Source organism: Stigmatopora argus, chromosome 23 (assembly GCF_051989625.1).
Source record: "Stigmatopora argus isolate UIUO_Sarg chromosome 23, RoL_Sarg_1.0, whole genome shotgun sequence".
NCBI lineage: Eukaryota > Metazoa > Chordata > Actinopteri > Syngnathiformes > Syngnathidae > Stigmatopora > Stigmatopora argus.
The window spans coordinates 6,067,315-6,087,620 of record NC_135409.1 but is presented as its reverse complement, the minus strand read 5'-3'; the positions used below and the strand labels follow the sequence as shown (position 1 = coordinate 6,087,620).

The following is a 20,306-nucleotide window of genomic DNA, read 5'->3' as shown; positions in this document are numbered from 1 at the left end:
TGATTGCAAAAATAAAAGGACCGCCTGCAGAGGACCTCCTGCTTTTGTGGTAATTTGTCGTCCTCTGGTGGACGTAAACTAAAATTGATTCAACAACCAAACGTGTCAAATCTCGATGTCTTTATTTCCGTTGGCGTATGAGTGGTACAATGCTTGGAAAACATTCATCCACCTGGAAGCGTGCTCGACATTGGTTATGTTCTTCACTTAGACTAACATATAACAACGTGTCTTGATGTGTGTTGAAGCATTATGTCGCTGAAACAAAGTTTAGGGTTAAACATGGACATAAAAAAAGAAAACAGTCAACAAATGGAAAAAAAATAATGCATTAAAACACATACATCAAATAGAAAAAAAAATTGGTCCAGCCCCCCTCCTGCTCTTTTCAGGGGCAATGGAATCAGATTGTCTGCCGTCGGCGCGGAAACAGAACTCAATTGATATAACACTGTGACATCCTCATTCAAAATCTTATGAACGTAAACACTTCCTTCCTACGAGGCGTTCTGGGACGCTGCCTCGGCGGTCGTTAAGCTTCTCGTTGCAATCGTAAGGCCGGATAAAGTACGTAGTGGCTCGTCCTTGGACTAGCGGAGGCACCCTGATTTCTACTAGAGCGTGCATAAAAGCATAAAGTCAAAGATAAAATGGCTGCTGGGCCTTTTTCTCTACATTGAAGGCAACACGTGCACCTGCTTTAAAGAGGAATGTCCGAAGCTACAAAAAAACTAAACATAAATAAGAGGAAAAAGTCATCATGGCCTTTTTTTGTGTAGTCAACACTGCCTGTTGGTGGAATGTTCATGAATACAAAAAAAAAAATACAAAAAAAATAGAGCAAAATGAGTATATGTTAGATAAGATACTGTATGATGACCATATACGCGCTAACATACATTACCCAGACCATTGCTGTGCTATTTTAAGACATAATAATGGTGACTCGAGCTAAATTCTACAAGTGCTTGCTTATATTTCTATCCTGGAGTGGTTGGAATAAAATAAGCGTGTGATTTTTGCTTTAAATATAAATAAAAAAATAAAAAATAAAAAGACGGAATGAAGTTTAATAAAGGGTTGAGCGACATCACCCTGGGAAAATTTGTCAATCTATTCTCAACTTCACTGCAATTACTTGAAAATTTTCGGTCGCAATATCCAATGTTCACAGCATTTGGTTTCTTTTATAAAAACAAATAGTAACGTGCAAAGGCACCTAAAGTGGCCAGCGTAAAAAACAAAGCGATGTTTCTTCAATGCGGAGACGCGTCTCACTGTTTTTTTCTTTTCTTCTCATTTTATTCCTTTCCTCCGGTCCCTCTTTGGGATTGTGGTCGTTATTTGGTCATCAAGCCAAAGTCTGGGAATGTCGTGGCTCGGACTTGTAAAGGCTCCTCCTGCACATTAGTGGCCCATACCTTTGGGTCGGAACAGAGACATCAACTGAGATGGTGAAGGACCAAAGAATCCACTCTCTTCTTCCACCAGAAAGCAATTACAGTGGTACCTCGACATACGAGTGGCCCGACATACGAGCAATTCGAGATACGAGTAAAATTTCGGGCAAATATTTATCTTGAGATACGAGACACATTTTGATATACGAGCAGACAGCGGACGCGAGATGCTACTCATAAGCTCATCATGGCCACTGTTTCCCCGCAACTCCCTCTTTGTAATGTCTCTGCAAGCACTGGGCGGAGCGCTGCATTTTTTCAGTGTTTTTTTTCCCGTTAGTCAGTGCGAATGGCTTATATTAATACTACTTCTCGTTGGCAAGTGGTCCTGCGTTATCCTATTGTGAGGACATTTGTGTGCATCATTTTGGGAATATTTTGAAGGAAATACAAACTCAAACAACCCTCGATAGGTTGCATCTGAAAGTCAGTGTGGAGGCGGGGCATGAGAGCCAACCCGGGAGAAGAAAGGTATCAAAATGTCAAACAAAATTAGAATTAAGTTTAGTGTAAGGTTAGATTAAACTTGTTTTGAGTGTGTCTGCATCGTAATCCAAGTTCATTTAAATTTGTTTCTTATGTTACGAGCGTATTGCCGTGCAAAAAGCCCACCCCTCTCTCCCCCCTTCGAAATCCGTATAATTTTAGTACTATTAAACACATTTTAGTAATATTAAACCACTAGTTATGTGTTACTTTGTTAATAGATGGCGAATTAGAACAAATAAAACATTTTTTCCAATCCAATATCCTGTTTTTGGTGTTTTTTCAGAGGGTTGGAACGAATTAATTTGTTTTTAGTTCATTTCTATGGGAAACGTTCGTTTGAGTTACAAGAAAATTGACATACGAGCTCAGTCCCGGACCAAATTAAGCTCGTATCTCGGGGTACCACTGTACATGATTCTATATTTTTGCATTCTGGGAAGAACTTTAGTTTTACAAAAATGCAGCCACTTTAAGAAAAAATCTAGTTTGACCCCTGGCGAAAAATGACAGTGGATGTTTGCTCATTTTTTTTGGAAGGTGTGGGGAAAAAAGTTGCAAGCTGGAGCTATAACATGGACCATTTTCTCCAAAGGTGCTAAGAAGTGGTGAGGATGTGAAAAAAAATGAAAAAGGACTGCACTCATGACATTTTTTTACATGTAGAAAACAAATCTGGGTGTTCTGGTTGTGATGTCACAACCAGAATTGATGAAAGAAGAAGAAAATGCTCCATGACAAGTCTCAATCAGACGAAGATGGGAGCGAGATTGACGAAGAGCACGTAATCAAGCTATTCTAAAATTGGGTCACTTTTTTTTCCTTTTTTTTTTGAACCAAGTGATTGGAGATCTATTTTTGCTAACATTTGAAGGCTCGCCGTACTCACTCACCATTAGTGAATGATTTGGTCTCGCTTCGTCCCGCCACCTGCCACACAAACAACGACAAGCAATGATTGCACACGTCTATCTCCAGCACAGTATCCCGTCCAAACTACCGAGTGAGCCCATAAACCAGGAAGGAAGGAAACGTGAGCCAAATGCGTTACATGAGCGATTCTGGACAGTACATGTAGCGTGACGCATTTGCAAATGCGAGGTGAAGCTAGCTAGTAACCCCAAAAGCGCAGTAGTTCAACAAGGCCACATTGGAAGCAGATTTTGCAAAGAAAGTCATAAAAAGGGAAATCAGAGTGCAAGTGGAGGTCAGATTTGTGCTTCCTTGTGTCCAAAACAAGTGAGAATGTCTCAGAAAAGAAGGCATTTTGGGTTAGAAACTATAAATCTATTGTTTTACCTCTGCAGGATTTTTCCGGATTGTAATGAAGATATCAACTAGCTATGAGTTCTTATAGGGGGAAACACAAACACATCCTCATGCAGTGTTATTTTTTTTTTAAATATCCCAGAATTCCTCCTACATAGTCCAAAACATGCTCAGTTCATTTCAGACAAAATTGGACATGATTTTTTTTATTTTTTTTTTACCTTAGATGCAGAAGAACCTTTGTTTTCCCATAAACTCCTCTTGTTGGTCACATCCACAGGCTTCAGATCCTGAAAAAAATAATAATTTGAAATATGAGTACTGAACTGTATCATTGTGAATTCCAATTATAATCAGGCTACTTAAAAGCAGTCCTTACAAAATGTTTACTTTTTTGAATCAAATTTTCCAAGAAGTCAAAAAATTCATTTGTTGTTTTCTTACATCAAAAAACAAGGGGAAAAAATAAGAATAAATAACAAATATCATAATAAAATAATAAAAATGAGTTCAAAACCGTTTTAAAATGAAAAGAAAAAACGACCTATTTATTGTCGTTTTCCTGTTTCGAATGTATTTTTATATTCGAGATTATTGAGTGAATGATCCTTTTTTTTCATGAAAAATAAATATAAGAAATGAACTAAAATATGATTAAAAAGCTAAATAAAGACGATTGATTAATTCATCCATGCAACTACAAAAAGGGGAATCTTAAAATTTGGATGCAGATTATTTTCACGACTGCCAGCAGGCGTCGCCAAAACATGACAAAATAATACTCATAAGAAAGTATACTAACAGCATTAAAGACATTGGGACTCAATTTTGAAGACCAAAGACGTGCTATCACGCAAAATGAGCGCTTTGAAACGCCATGCAAAATGGCAATCCGGCGTTGCCGCGGAGACGACCTACCATTGGCTTTCCTCCCGACGACTTGGCGCTCTCGGGGGTTTTATTCAGCCAGTCGTTAATGCGGCCCGCCACGCCCGGGTTGATCACGGTGGCTTCCTGTTGGAAAAGGTCAAAGGTGAGGATGCGGCGCGGGAATGGGCCGTCGGCGAGTGGTCGTTACCTTAAAGGTGTTGGCGCTGCTTCCTGGCGAGCTGAAGACGCTGCCTTTCTCCCACATGCTCTTGATGTTTCGTATGCTGTCAGTGGCCGGCGGGATGTCCACGGCTGCGGAACGAGGGCACCGCAAGTCCTTGTTCTCGCGCTGCGGCGACATTTTGTAAACCACCACAAATATTGCAATTCTCAAAGCACTGCGGTGGAGCTAAAACAGTGGTGTCAAACATACAGCGGCAACGATAGAGCTTCTATTCATTCCTTACTACATACTTGGGAGCAAGGTAGTATTAAAAGAAAAAAACCATTTGGCTGTGCAATGAGAAGCCATTTTAATGGCGATTATTCGCATGTGATTCATCACAATGTCATTTACACGATCTGATGGAGATTTGAAACACACCGTTAAGTGTACAGACACTCCCCTACTTACGAACGAGTTACGTTCCGAGCGATTGTTCATAAGTTGAATTTGTTCGTAAGTTGATTCAGTGCTATATTTTGTATTATAATTTATGTTTAAGGCCTATATAAGTATATTGAAGGTTTATATGAGTGCATTTGTATGTTTAAGGCTTGTATAAGTAACCAGCATTGGTTTGTACTGAAAAAAACATTTAATAAAATGGAGAGAATACATACAGTACTGTATACATATATTAGAGAGAGAGAGAGAGAGAGAGAGAGATTTACTAGAAACTGGCCGAAAGAAGCTATCTAATGACGATTGCAGTTTTCTTCTTTTTTTCATCATAAATGATGCGGTAGCACTGTATGGCATCATTCAATTGATTTGCAACCTTTGTGCAATCGATAAGTTTAGTGTTAGGTTCAATTAAACTTATTTTTGAGTGCGTCTTGCGTCTGCATCGTAATCCAAGTTCATTTACATTTGTTTATGTTATGTTACGACCGCGTTATCGTGCAAAAAGTCTCCCCCTACCCTCTTTCCGTCTCTCTCTCTCTCCCCCCTTCGAAATCCGTATAATTATAGTACTATTAAACACATTTTAGTAATATTAAACCACTAGTTATGTGTTACTTTGTTAATAGATGGCGAATTTGAACAAATAAAAATGTTTTTCCAATCCAATATCCTGTTTTTGGTGTTTTTTCAGAGCTTTGGAACGAATGAATTAGTTTTTAGTTCATTTCAATGGGAAGCGTTCGTTTGAGTTACGAGAAAATCAACATACGAGCTCAGTCCCGGAACAAATTAAGCTCGTATGTCGAGGTACCACTGTATGCGCAGATTGTTTACCGTTTTACAGTCAGTCTTCACACAATTAGCCCAAGTGTCGCTGTCATTTTGATGAAAAAAAATATGCCTACCTGAGCGGCAGAGGTGTACTGCTCCAGCCTGTTGTCAATCTTGGACACCACATGGGAAGGGGACGCTTTTGCTGCACTGTGGTATTTAGGGCGGGATTAGAGAGGGAAAAAAAAGAATGAGAATTTGTCTGAAAATTGGACGCCTTGCGTTGAAATTCCTCTCGAGCCGAAAAGCAGCACAGGCTCGTTTATTGATCTGAGCCCTTTTACTTGTTCTACCTTTTCTGAGCCGACTTGTTGAGAAACTCGGCCCGATCTCCAATCTGGAAGGAAAAGGCCACAAATAAACATTCAAACAAAATTTATATTCCGATGACAGAACAGACGCTTCTTATACTACGCTACTATACACCACAGGTGTCAAAGTGGCGGCCCGGGGGCCAAATCTGGCCCGCCGCATCATTTTGTGTGGCCCGAGAAAGTAAATCATGAGTGCTGGCTTTCTGTTTTAGGATCAAATTAAAATGAAAAGTATAGATGTATATTACATTTCCTGATTTTCCCCCTTTTAAATCAATAATTGTAATTTTTCAATCATTTTTTTCTGTGTTTTTAGTTCAAAAATCATTTTGTAAAATCTAAAAATATATTTAAAAAAGCCAAAATAAACATTGTTTTAGATCTATAAAAAACTGAATATTCAGGGCCTTTAATCCATTTATAAAAAAATAATCTAAATATTATATCTAAAATGGTCTGGCCCACATGGAATCGAGTTGACGTTAAAGCGGCCCGCGAACCAACCCGAGTCTGACACCCTTGTGCGAGACTGTGGGAATGTCAACACAATGTTTATGAAATATAGCGCGGGGTAATAATACAAACATAACTTAGGAGACGCTTTTGCACCCGAGGGTTCTTTTCAGTGAATGTGGGAGTTCCAAAGATCCTCCCTGACAGGAAATTCCCTATTCTCTGTTGCATTTTTGAACAGCTGCGGCCATGCGGATGGGGTTACAGTAATCCTGTTAACCCTAATCGCTTTGCTGCATCCTCCTGTCCCAACAATACGCGTTATCTTCCGCACATGCGGCATGTCAGGCAGCCGGGCTTGTGCTTAAATGTAGATAATGTGCACACCAAACCTCAAGGGACTGTGTTTAGACCAATGGGAGTTGACAGGAGATAGTGATACATATTCTTTAGTGTTTTAAATAATACAGTACGCAACATTAAGTGCAAGCACTGAGCTGGCAGACGGTCAACATGTGGTAGGTGAAACTTATGCAATATGGAGGTAATGCATTGGGTTGCGATCATCCATTTGAATTGCGATTAACTGGGTTAGATTGTGATGGATATCATTTTCATACAGACTAGTCATGAATCTGAGCATGAGAATAACCGCCTGAAATGAGCAGCGATTCATCTTTTTCATACACACCGTCCAATAATTAATTGGACGGTGTGTAAAGCAAGAGAAATAATCTCCAATTTATACACACAATGCAACGATAATAGTCATGGCGTGTATGAACATGACGTAAACCAGGTGAGATGAGATTGTTGCGATTCATCTCATTTAAATAGACATTCCAAAAATGAATTTGTAGTCGTTTTGAACACCATTTGATCTCATATCTAGTCATATTAATTCGTATGATTTGGTCAGCTGCCAGTGACAGAGATAAATGTCCAATCCATTTGATTTTGGGAGAGGTCCGCCCCCGTCAATGAGTTCATACGTAGTTGAAATAATCAGTGGGAGTTATGACATTTGGCGCTACTACTAACATGACTAACTGACTAACATGGTGCAAGATAGCAAACAGTTATGACCATGTTAAAAACGTTTTTATACAAATTGTGAATGACTTCCGATCATGAAGTGGCCAAGAATGTGACGCCACTTACACCTACTACACTATTGTCAAAATAAAGCAACACCCACCTACATATACAGTGGTACCTCGACATACGAGCAATTCGAGATACGAGTAAAATTAGTCAGTGCGAATGGCGTATATACTACTTCTCGTTGGCAAGTGGTCGTGCGTTATCCTATTGTGTGGACATTTGTGTGCATCATTTTGGGAATATTTTGAAGAGAATACAAACTCAAACAACCCTCGATATTGACTGAACGTCAGTGTGAGGGCGGGGCAAAAAGAGCCAACCCAGGAGAAGAAAGGTATCAAAATGTCAAGCAAAATTAGAATTAAGTTTAGTGTTAGGTTCGATTAAACTTATTTTTGAGTGCGTCTGCATCGTAATCCAAGTTCATTTACATTTGTTTATGTTATGTTACGACCGCGTTATCGTGCAAAAAGTCTCCCCCTACCCTCTTTCCGTCTCTCCCTCTCTCCCCCCTTCGAAATCCGTATAATTTTAGTACTATTAAACACATTTTAGTAATATTAAACCACTAGTTATGTGTTACTTTGTTAATAGATGGCGAATTAGAACAAATCAAACATTTTTTCCAATCCAATATCCTGTTTTTGGTGTTTTTTCAGAGGGTTGGAACGAATGAATTTGTTTTTAGTTCATTTCAATGGGAAACGTTCGTTTGAGTTACGAGGAAAATCGACATACGACCTCAGTCCCGGAACGAATTTAGCTCGTATCTCGAGGTACCACATATACACCCATACACCTACAGTGAACACGATGCCCAAATAACGCTGCATCTGGGTCGCCGACGAGCCATGCGACACCAACCAAATGACACGGGCGAGAAATCAACCGACCTTAAGGGAGGAGCCACGTGGGCTGACGCACTTGAAAGGTTTGCCTTCGCCATCCACGGGCTCCTCGACCTTCTGCCGCCTGTCGGCCGCCTCGGCTCTCCTCCTCTCGATCTCCTCCTTCATCTTTTTCTTCTCGTCCTGAACGACACACACAAAAGATGACCGTTATACTGTGGAGTTGCGGGTGCTGTCATTTGTTTTCCCGGTGACGAATGAGGATTCACTGCACGGCAACAGTGGTCTTCCGTTAATGTGCCCACTGTGAACTGGCCTTTTCAAACTATCGGCGTATGCACCATTTGTACAAGCACTCAAAGGAACGCGCTCGCTTGGTGGCGCGTCGTCCGTCTCCGAGCGGCCGTGACTCGCTTAATTAGTCTCTCTCTATCCTCAGGCCCTCTTTTAATTACAAATCAAAAGGCCTCATTAACATGACACAAGACGAGGACTAGGGGGGGGGGGCAAAATTGCGTTCGCGGCCAAGACTGACAAAGATGAGCGGTGGCGCTAATGAGGAAAATGTGGATATGGGATTGATTGTGAGAATGAGCAACAATGTACCATGAGCAATGGTACACGGTCGATTGGTCGCCGGTCTCTTGGTCGCCGGTCTTTTGGTCGCCCGGAAGGTAAGTGATAATTACCATTTAAATCGTTGCTCAAATTCCCTAAATACAAACTGCTAATTACTATTTGAATGAGCAACAATGTAGCATGAGCAATGGTACACGGTCGATTGGTCGCCGGTCTTTTGGTCGCCGGTCTTTTGGTCGCCGGTCTTTTGGTCGCCGGTCTTTTGGTCGCCCGGAAGGTTATTGATAATTACCATTTAAATCGTTGCTCAAATTCCCTAAATACAAACTGCAAATTACTATTTAGTCTTATTTTAGTACTATTAAACACATTTTAGTAATCTTAAACCACTAGTTATGTCTTACTTTGTTAATAGATGACGAATTAGAACTAATAAAACATTTTTTCCAATTCAATATCCTGTTTTGGGTGTTTTTTCAGAGGGTTGGAACAAATTAATTTGTTTTTAGTTCATTTCAATGGGAAACGTTCGTTTGAGTTACGAGAAAAATCGACATACGAGCTCAGTCCCGGAACGAAATAAGCTCGTATCTCAAGGTACCACTGTATCGTGTTTTGATTTGAATGCTAAATGACCGCATACGATGTCCGTCCCCACTTCCACGTGAATTAGACGCGTACTCATGCTCGACCAATTCATAACGTCATTGTAGGTAGCGATACTAGTTTCGATGCAACTTCAACAAAGATTTAGGGGAATTATTTATGAGTGTGTCTGCATCGTAATCCAAGTTCATTTACATTTGTTTATGTTATTTTACCAGCGCATTGCCGTGCAAATTAGAACAAATAAAAATGTTTTTCCAATCCAATATCCTGTTTTTGGTGTGTGTAAATAACAAAGAGATTCATGGCAAGCTATGAATGGCAATTTCAAGTTTTCAAGCAGAGAATGGAAGGCTTATTTTTCATGAATTTTCGAGGCCTCCAAAATGTGTCTAACCTCCTCTTTGGCTTTCCTCTCCGCCTCCTCCTGCTTCCTCTGCCGGTCCTCCTCGTCCAACACCTTCTTCCTCTCCTCCCGCTTCCTCTTCAGCTCCTCCAGCTGGGCCTCGGCGCCCTGCTGCTTCTGCCGCATGCGCTCGAATTCTTCGTTCTCGGCGTCGTCGCGGCGGCGCTTCAGCTCCTCCAATTTGCGCTCGGCCTCCAGGCGAACGGCGTCGTCGTCGTCATCGTCGCCCGCCGACGCCTCGGGGGAGCGAGCGTTGCTTCCGCTGTCGTGAGGGACGCGGAAAACGTTTCACACCGGATGGAACCTGAATTTTTCAATGCGTGCTTTGCAGATTAGGAGCAAACACCGCAAACACCTTTCAAGATAAATTACCGCTAATTTCGCTTGACGCGTCATCGTTTTCTCCTCCATTTAATTGCTTGAAATCGGATTTAATCATTTAGTTGCTGCCGATTGCGACACTTATAGCAACGTTTTTTTTTTTACTATAATTTTGAAAGGTAATTTTAATCCTAATCATCAGTTTGTCTGACCTTTATGGCGATTTCCCCAAAACTGATGAGGTACATTAATCACGCACTACGTTATCTGCTTTTTCAACCTCACAATTTCTCTTTTTTTTTCCTCACTGGGGTCAGTTATGCAAATGTAATCAGGGTCCATATTTGGTTCTCGGCATTATTGTACTTTCCTAGTCTATTTTTGTTAATTGAATTGGAATTGCATTTCGTGACACTTTTTGTTAAGACAAAAAAATGAATCACGAACTCAATTTCTTTTTTTCTTTGACTGTCTGGCAACTGTCGAAACATGAGTTTAAATAAACATACTTCCTATTATTCGTAGAACCCAAAACAAACTCAACTTTTTAGCATAGTACCGGTTTTGTAAACCCGATCGTTCATTCAAGACTACTTCTCGTTGGCAAGTGGTCCTGCATTATCCTATTGTGAGGACATTTGTGTGCATCATTTCCGGAATATTTTGAAGGGAATACAACGGCAAACAGCCCATTGATAGCGAACATGAGGGTGGAGGTGTGGCAAACAGCTAACCCGGCCAGAACGAAGGTAAAAAAATAAAACAAAATTAGAATTCAGTTGTGTAAAGTTACATTAAACGTATGTTTGATTTGGGCCTGTATATATTAATCCAAGTTCATTGAAATTTGTTTGTTCGGTTACGAGTGCGTTGTCGTGGAAAGTCCCCCCGAAACTCCCCCCCCGCCCTCTCGGTGCGACCCTAACCCGTCTAATTTTAGTTCTATTAAACACATTGTATTACTATTAAACCACTAGTTATGTGTTACTTTGTTAATAGATGGAGAATTAGAAGAAATAAACATTTTTTCCAATCCAATATCCAGTTTTGGGTGTTTTTTCAGAGGGTTGGAATGAATTAATTTGTTTTTAGTTCATTTCAATGGGAAACGTTCGTTCGAGTTACGAGAAGATCGACATATGAGCTCAGTCCCGGAACGATACAAGCTCCTATGTAGAGGTACCACTGTAGTCCCCTAATAAAGATGTTAACATTGATCCGTGTAATCTGTACAATCTCCACGTTGGTACCTGAACATTCTTTCATATTTCCTGTGGAGTACAGTCGCAGCTTCCTCCTCTTGCTCCTCCTCTTCCTGCCCCTCGTCTTGCTCCTCTTCCTGCTGCCCATCGTCGTACAGGCCTCCGTTCTGCTTCCTCTCATTCCTGCTAAAGCTTCGCTCGTTCATCTGCACCCCCGCGCACACACACACAAAAAGAACAGATATAGCTTAGCACAATATCCAGGAAGAATAGGTGAAAAATACATACAACATTCTTGAAGTGCATATGAAATAAGTGCAATTGAAGTGAAGACATGCTACCCAAAATATAGAAAAATAAGTGACCACTCCATGTATGTATATATAATAAATATATTAGTTTTATGGCCTGTGTTGTACTTATAACCTTGGCACCAATGGACAGCTCAAATTAAATGTCATTGTAAACAGAAAGACTTTGTTTACGGAAAGCTGACTCGATGACTTCAATAATTGATAGCGGAAGCCCTAAATTCTAGGCTCTACAGCACGTGTCAAAGTGGCGGCCCGGGGGCCAAATCGGGCCCGCCGCATCATTTTGTGTGGCCAGGGAAAGTCAATCATGAGTGCCGACTTTGTGTTTTAGGATCAAATTAAAATGAAGAGTATAGATGTATATTAAATTTCCTGATTTTCCCCTTTTAAATCAATAATTGTGTTTTTAGTTCAAAAATCATTTTGTAAAATCTAAAAATATTAAGAAAAGCTAAAATAAACATTGTTTTAGATCTATAAAAACTGAATATTCAGGGCTTTTAATCCAGTTCTTTCAATCCATTTATAAAAAAAAAAAATCGAAATATTAGATCTAAAATGGTCCGGCCCACATGAAATTGAGTTGACGTTAACGCGGCCCGCGAACCAACCCGAGTCTGACACCCCTGCTCTACAGGGCCATAACAGCCAAGACAAACAGACTCAAGGACATTTTCTCCCCAACTCAACTCGAGTTCTGCACCTAGGACCTAATCAAGCCACTTTAGTCCCTTTGTACCACTTATGACTTATTTATTGATCATTATCTATGTGTTTGTTTGTTGTTGAGTGGTGCGCTCTCAACAACTTGGCGCTGAACATCACCAAAACCATGAAACTCATCCTGGACTTCAGACGGAACAATCTGCTAATCTCACTTGGACTACCGTATTTTCACGACTATAAGGCGCACATAAAAGTCTTAAATTTTCTCCAAAATAGACAGGGCGCCTTATAATCCAGTGCGCTTTATATATGAACCAATACTAAAATTGTTATCACGATAAAATAAAATAAATCAGTCGATAGGACAACTACGGCAAGCAGCCCCTGACTCTACTATTTTCCCGTAGAAAAAGTAATGCGCAGTGGCTGCTGGGATATATAGTTATTTTGTCAATACACCCAGTATGACGGCGAGCACACTAATTTGGTGCTCGCCGTCATTTCGGCTCGATTTACAAATGAAATCCTGCTGCTAGATGTTGGCGTCAACAGAGCATTCAAAGCTAGACTGCGAACTATATATATATATACATTATATATGGATGAATATCGAACCGCAACATGAGATTATGGCTACGTGAGGCGTATGTCAAGCGACCGCATGGCTTTATTCATGGCTCGCCGTCACGAAAATGAAATGATGATGTGAGTACATTGTAAAATAGTTAAATAAAGTAAAACCGAACTCAGTTTTGCTTCCGTTGCCTTTTTAAAAACGTGTTTTTAGCGTGTGTCCATATGTTTAAGCTGGTGTATGTTTTGCCATTCCTGGCTGCGTCTATAAAAACGGTGCGTCCTTTGTGTGTTTAAAATACAGAAATAGCACTCGTTACTGACACTGCGGCTAAAAATACGATGCGCCGTATAGTCGTGAAAATACGGTACTTATTTATTGATTATTTATGTGTCTGTTTGTTGTTGTTATTTGTGCACATGGTGGTGAAATCTCATTCTACTTGTGCAAAGACAATAAAAGCATTCCATTCAATTCAACACACGGAAATGAACATGGATGTAAACTTAAGCTTGTGAACAGTGATGCAGTTTCCCTATTTTCACTGGCTCAAATCCAAGTGAAATGTCCTAAAGTGACTTAAGCGTGCTTGTGCTCAGGCACATCCGGACTCAAAGTGGCCTTACCGCGTACGATACCTCTTTGTCCTCACACATCTCATTGTCCGCTGCACTGTCATTTCTGGGAATCCTACATGTTCTGAAGTCTAGAAAAGCGGCCTCGGTCGCCTCTTCAGCCATTAGAGCTGCGGACTCTGCCTCATATGTACTGACTACTGAATGCGTTGCGTCCTCTGCTTGCTCCTATGAAAAAGGGCCATCATCACACTTGTGTCTCCATGGTAACGCTAGTCCCCATCGCTAAATTGCTAGCAAAGCATCCTGTGGAAGTCAAATCCTTACAAACGACAAATATCCTCACCTCTTCTATGAAGTAAGATCTCCTGGGTTTGTCCTCCACATTCTCCTCCGCCGGAGCTGCTTCCACATCGTCCTCTCTGACCTCCTCCTCTTCCTTCTCCTCTCTTTCCTGACCGTACATCTTCTCCTGGCGCCAGGAGGAGTAGTAAGGCCCCTGCTCCTCTTCTCCGTATTCCTGCTCCGGTTTGTTCTTCTCCACGCTGACGACATCTTGGCCTTCCACCTCCTCCGGCTGTCTCTGTCGTTCCAGCGCCTCCTTCAGGCGCCGCTGCCGGCGCTCCTCGCGCTTGGCCATGCGCTCCAGAAGTGCTTGGTCCTCGTCCTCGCCGCCACCGCCGAAAGAGCTGCTCAGCGAGGAGGCGTTCTCTGTCACGCTGTCGGGAGAAACCATGTTTTTACGGAATAACGGTCAACGGACCTTTTCAGGCATAATGTAAGTCGCACTGGCGTATCAATTGTAGATTTGCCCAAAAAGTCCGATTTACAGTCTGAAAACTTTGGGAGTCAAAAATACGATGACATACTCTCCTAGTGGATTCAATCATTTTCAACTCCGCTTATCTGGGTCGGGCTCGCGGAGGCCATTCCAGCGGACTCATTTAATGTTTATTATACAGTGGTACCTCGACCTACGATCAGCTCTACCTACGACATGCTCGAGATACGATGAAAATTTCGATTGAATAATTCGCCCTATATACGATAAAAATTTCGAGATGCGACCAAGCCAGGTGGCCACGGCACTGTCTTGCGCATCTCTTTTGTGTATAACAGATATCTACGAGCACTGAACGGTTTCTTTTGCCTACACATGGACCAGAAAACGCACAACGCGCATGCATGGGCAAAAAGGCGGCTTTCTGGGTAATGAAGTATACTCGTGCACACAACACCGTCACCTGTAGCAGTTGGTCACCACCGGGCTCTCGGCCTGTGAGGGGGCTTCTTCAAGCTCCCTGGCCCGAATTCTCTCCTGGCGAGCCCGGCGCCTCCTCTCCCGGGCCGCCTCCTCCTCATCATCATCGTTTTTTGACATCCTGGCAGAGGGGAGAAAGAAACGTCTGGAATATCGGGAAAACGATATTGACTCGGTATTTCCGAAATGCCGACTTGCCGGAAGATATCACACATTAAATCGCATTGTTTTTTCTCCCTAAAGCCACGACATCCACAAAATTGCCACTTGATCTGCACGGCTAGCTAACGTATTATTTGCAACACGCGTGGCGCGCTAAAACCGCTTTGGGTTTACGTGAGGTTTTGCAGATCGTCGACATCCTGGGCTTTCCGAACTTTGTCGAAACAGAGCAGAAGACCAACATGGACGGTGACATCACTTGCATCGGTCGGCCAATGATTAACCTTGGATGAGGAAGTTCTAAAGTATCGGTTGACATTCTTCTTTCACTGGTTTTAGTGGTAAAATAGTTTGGGAATTGGATTTTCCGAGTCCAGTTTTAAGGTGTGACGTCAGCGCTATTTAAAAAAAAAACATAACAGAGAATTGAGTTTTTTTTATTAAAGACTGTGTATTATTTTGAAATGATAACGTTTATAAGATATATTTTTGGGATTAAATTGATTCGTTGATGTATGGGCAGGTATTTATCTCCAAAAATTCTGGAACATTAAAGCAAATTGTGTACATATATTATTAAAAAAAGTGGTCATACAATAAGTGAAGTATATTGAAATCATTTCATTTAAATACAGAAAAATATCTTGAGTTTGTCTTCAAAAATGTTAGCAATAGAGATCCTTAAAAAACCAAAAATACGGTCACCTTAAAAGGACTATTTAAGGCAGGGGTGTCAGACTTGGGTTGGTTCGCGGGCCGCGTTAACGTCAACTCGATTTCATGTGGGCCGGACCATTTTAGATAAACTTAGATAGACTTTTTATAAATGGATTAAAATCCATGATTATTCAGTTTTTTTTATAGATCTAAAACAATGTTTATTTTAGCTTTTTCTATATATATTTTTAGATTTTACAAAATGATTTTTGAACTAAAAACAGAAAAAATGGATTAAAAAATGACAATTATTGATTTAAAAGGGGGAAAATCAGGAAATTTAATATACATCTATACTCTTCATTTTAATTTGATCCTAAAACAGAAAGTCGGCACTCATGATTTACTTTCCCGGGCCACACAAAATGATGCGGTGGGCCAGGTTTGGCCCCTGGGCCGCCACTTTAACACCTGTGATTTAAGGCTTTTGAGACAGTTCATGTACCGATTGACTCCCAAAATGTGGTTCATGGAAATTCAAGACTTTATAAAAAAACTGTGCCTGGTGTACTGAGACAAACTCTGTAATCTTAACCCCACTTCAACTTCCCCTTAAAGTACAAAGAACATGACTAAAACACAACTGATGTCGCCTCCCCACGCACTCGGAGACGCAGCGAAAACATGGCGACGCCATTGCCTAAACTCCCGCAGGACTGCGCTGTCCCAGAAAATGCCAGCAAATGTCATGAGAACCAATACGACAAACTAAAGCTAAAAATGGCACAAAAGAGTCAAGATTCCTCGGCAGGAGAGGAAAACAAACTTCCAAAAGCTGAATTTGCATTCCTGCCAATCATGCGGCGTGCACCAAAAGCCCCACTTTAATATCCCCTTTTTCCTCACTTAGGCCCCTTGAGGGAGTGAAATGAAAAAGGAGAACGTTTCGAGGTGAGCCCAATCGACCGATTTCATCACAAGCGACCGAAAACACGATTTACAGCAGGGCGCTGAAAAGGAATGTGCTGAAGTATGTCTAAATATTTTCCTTACGGCGACGCATTGCCTCTGAAAGCCTGGGAGAAAAGACTTTTTCACCCCTACTTGGTAAAGAGAGGAAAAAATGAACATGCCGAGGAGGAGGGGAAGGCTGGAGGCGGAGTTTGGGCTGTCAGAAATGCTGACCCATTCCCACGATGGTCTCTGCTTGAATTCCCCTAAATCTTTGTTTAAGTTGCATCGAAACTAGTATCGCTACCTACAATGACATCATGAACTGGTCGAGCATGAGTACGTGTCTAATTCAAGTGGAAGGGGGGACGGACATCGTATGCGGTCATTTAGCATTCAAATCAAAACGCGATACAGTGGTACCTCGAGATACGAGCTTAATTCGTTCCGGGACTGAGCTCGTATGCCGATTCTTCTCGTAACTCAAATGACCGTTTCCCATTGAAATGAACTAAAAACAAATTAATTCCTTCCAACCCTCTGAAAAAACACCAAAAACAAGATATTAGATTGGAAAAACGTTTTGTTTGTTCTAATTCGCCATCTATTAACAAAGTAACACATAACTAGTGGTTTAATATTACTAAAATGTGTTTAATAGTACTAAAATTATACGGATTTTGAAGGGGGGAGAGAGAGGGGGGACTTTTTGCCCGGCAACGCGCTGGTAAAATAACAAACACATTTAAATGAACTTGGATTACGATGCAGACACACTCCAAAATAAGTTTAATCGAACCTAACACTAAACTTAATTCTAATTTTGTTTGACATTTTGATACCTTTCTTCTCCCAGCCGGGATGGCTATTTTTGCCCCGCCTCCACACTGACTTTCAGTCAATATCGAGGGTTGTTTGAGTTTGTATTCCCTTCAAAATATTCCCAAAATGATGCACACAAATGTCCTCACAATAGGATAACGCACGACCACTTGCTAACGAGAAGTAGTATATACGCCATTCGCACTGACTAACGGGGGAAAAAAACACTGAAAAAAATGCAACGCTCTGCCCAGTGCTCGCAGAGACATTACAAAGAGGGAGTTGCGACCAGAGACATTACATGAGGGAGTTGCGGGGAGAGAGACAGAGGCCATGATGTTCTGAGATGAGCAGCATTTCGCGTCCGCTGTCTGCTCGTATATCCAAATTAGTCTCGTATCTCAAGATAAATATTTGCCCGAAATTTTACTCGTATCTCGAATTGCTCATATGTCGGGCCACTCGTATGTCGAGGTACCACTGTATCTGTACGGTCTGACGTTAACGCGGCCTGCGAACCAACCCGAGTCTGACACCCTTGCCTTAAAACCTTTTTGATTTGATCGAATAGGGAAAGAGTAAATATTGATTTCATGAAATATAAGTGAAAAAAAAGTTAAACAAAAAAAAGATTGACTTTTGAAAGGCTAAAAACGAAATCAGAATGAAGACCATTTTTAGCCCGTAGATCATTAATTTGATGGACAGTGACCGCCCTTTTTTGGGAGCCCCCCCCCCCAGATGGCGAGGGTCATTCCCCAAAGGATGGGTGTTAGTTATTTCCTCAGCCCTTCCGAAGAGGAAGGGAGCGGACACAGATTGACAGACGACGGCTCGGGCTCCGTCCAAAAGCAGCAGAACTTTGGCTCCGTCCAAACGAACGCTCTCCGTCAGGCCTTCGTCGTTCCATCCGCACGCACTCGGCGGTTAATTGAATGGCTGCGCCCAAGCTAACGCCGTGACATGTGGTTTTGACTAGGAGGTTGTGTAAATATGTTTTGCTATTTTGGCAGAATGGAAAGCAATGTGGAGATGTAATCATTTTTTTTTAATCACTAGCAGAAGCAGCCAACTGAGTTAATACAGAAACGTAGCCCGCCAAATTGAATTTTTGATGTGTACTACGATCCAATTTGATGTCTGAAAATGTGCTTAGGCTCAACTTGAATCATCTCCTAAACACTGCGCCGATTTACAATATATTTGGAGGATGAAATAGGATACGTCCTCATCATTCAATACATATTGCTTGTATTTTGAGTTTATCAGTGCTTTTGACGGCCATTGCTATCCAAGAGGGAGAATAGGAAAGACTAGGGCACAGGTGTCAAAGTGGCGGCCCGGGGGCCAAATCTGGCCCGCTGCATCATTTTGTGCGGCCCGAGTAAGTAAATCATGAGTGCCGACTTTCTGTTTTAGGATCAAATTAAAATGAAGAGTATAGAAGTATATTAAATTTTCTGATTTCCCCCTTTTAAATCAATAATTGCAAATTTTTATCCATTTTTTTTCTTTTGGTGTTTTTAGGTCAAAAAGCATTTTGTAAAATGTAAAAATAAATATATTAAAATATTTCCGGTTTTCCACTTTAATATTGAAAATAATTCAAAAGAATATTTTGTTTCCATTTGAAATGAAAAACAAATGATTATAAGACGTTTTCCCTTACTAAGAAAAAAATGCGCAAATAAACATTGTTTTAGATCTATAAAAAACGGAATATTTCGGGCTTTTCATCCAGTTCTTATAATCCAATTAAAAAGTAAAAATAAATCTAAATATTATATCTATAATGTTCCGGCCCACATGAAATCGAGTTGACGTTAATGCGGCCCGCGAACCAACCCGACCGAGTTTGACACCCTTGGACTAGGGCAGTGGTCGGGAACCTTTTTGAAAGAGAGCCATAAACAATTACTATTTTCAAATGTTATTCCTTGAGAGCCATACTCACAATTTAAAAGTCAAAATACATGAAAATGTGCCAATTTTTTAAAGTCATTTTACCACTTTTAAAGTACAAAAAGTCTTTGAATTCTTTTGACAACATTGTTACGCTGTTGCTAATCAATGAATATCAATTAGTATCAATGAGAGAATAGATGCAGAAGACTCTAATGAAAAAAAAAGTCAATGCCACAGTGCCGATGTGACGTTCCTATTGGTGCATTCGGGACTCGGCTCTCTCACCACCGGTTTCCATATTTAAGCTTAGAGCCATATGCAACCATCAAAAGAGCCACATGTGGCTCCCGAGCCATAGGTTCCCTACCCCTGGACTAGGGTATGACAACGCCTATTTCAACATTATGTTGGTGCTCATTTTCGTTATCAAAAATCCACAGGGAGTGAAAGGAAATTGGCCCAAACCATCAGGAAGCGACCCAAAATCAACTCTGTGAAACACAGTCAACAGGAAGTGACTTCGAATTACAAGAAATGAACAGACAGGGATCCACAAATCAATAGGAAGCGACTTGGTGAAGTCCCCAAATCAAAAGAACCTGACCTGAAATATGTCCACCAAATCAAGATGAAATGGCCTGAAATCAAACAGATGCGGAATACGCCCAAAAATGAACAAAAAAGTGACCCAGAAATGCCATGAAATCAACCGAGGAGTTAACCGACCAGCCCCAAGGCATTCCCAAACACTTGCTCCACAAGTTAACAATCAAAAACAGAATATCATTCAAATGAGCAATACTAAAGTTGCGTTTTCATAATGACTTTGTAGAGTAAAAAAAAAAGTCTTAGTGAGACACTTCTCCGAGATAGAGTAGAGGACTGACCTTGTCTGTTATTTCCATCCTTATCAAACTCTTTCTAAATGGCCTCAGGCTTCCGCATTGATGAGGAAACTTTTGTTAAACTAGAGGAAAGCGGGAAGCGAGGCTTGGCACGTTGTTCTCGCTATTATAGAAGAAAATAAAAAAGCCTTTTACAA

The 20,306-nt window shown here is 41.0% G+C and overlaps 1 protein-coding gene across 4 annotated transcripts in view; it reads right to left on the bottom strand.

Annotated features, from left to right (window-relative positions):
• Window positions 1-105: 105 nt before the first annotated feature.
• Window positions 106-20,306, bottom strand: part of cald1a (caldesmon 1a) — a 45,485-nt gene continuing 25,284 nt past the window's right edge. For 2 of the 4 annotated variants that reach the window (XM_077593546.1, XM_077593547.1), the window contains exons 3-15: window positions 14,751-14,888; window positions 13,853-14,225; window positions 13,558-13,734; window positions 11,426-11,583; window positions 9,846-10,116; window positions 8,309-8,446; window positions 5,838-5,881; window positions 5,619-5,694; window positions 4,294-4,434; window positions 4,134-4,229; window positions 3,437-3,505; window positions 2,840-2,876; window positions 106-1,421 (exon numbers count right to left, since the gene is read on the bottom strand). In XM_077593546.1, the coding sequence (XP_077449672.1) occupies window positions 1,408-1,421; window positions 2,840-2,876; window positions 3,437-3,505; window positions 4,134-4,229; window positions 4,294-4,434; window positions 5,619-5,694; window positions 5,838-5,881; window positions 8,309-8,446; window positions 9,846-10,116; window positions 11,426-11,583; window positions 13,558-13,734; window positions 13,853-14,225; window positions 14,751-14,888 (1,732 nt within the window). In that variant the 3' untranslated portion in view covers window positions 106-1,407. Of the gene's footprint in view, window positions 1,422-2,839; window positions 2,877-3,245; window positions 3,297-3,436; window positions 3,506-4,133; window positions 4,230-4,293; window positions 4,435-5,618; window positions 5,695-5,837; window positions 5,882-8,308; window positions 8,447-9,845; window positions 10,117-11,425; window positions 11,584-13,557; window positions 13,735-13,852; window positions 14,226-14,750; window positions 14,889-20,306 lie in introns of all 4 variants that reach the window. The other 2 variants (XR_013298305.1, XM_077593548.1) reach the window with 2 other exon arrangements.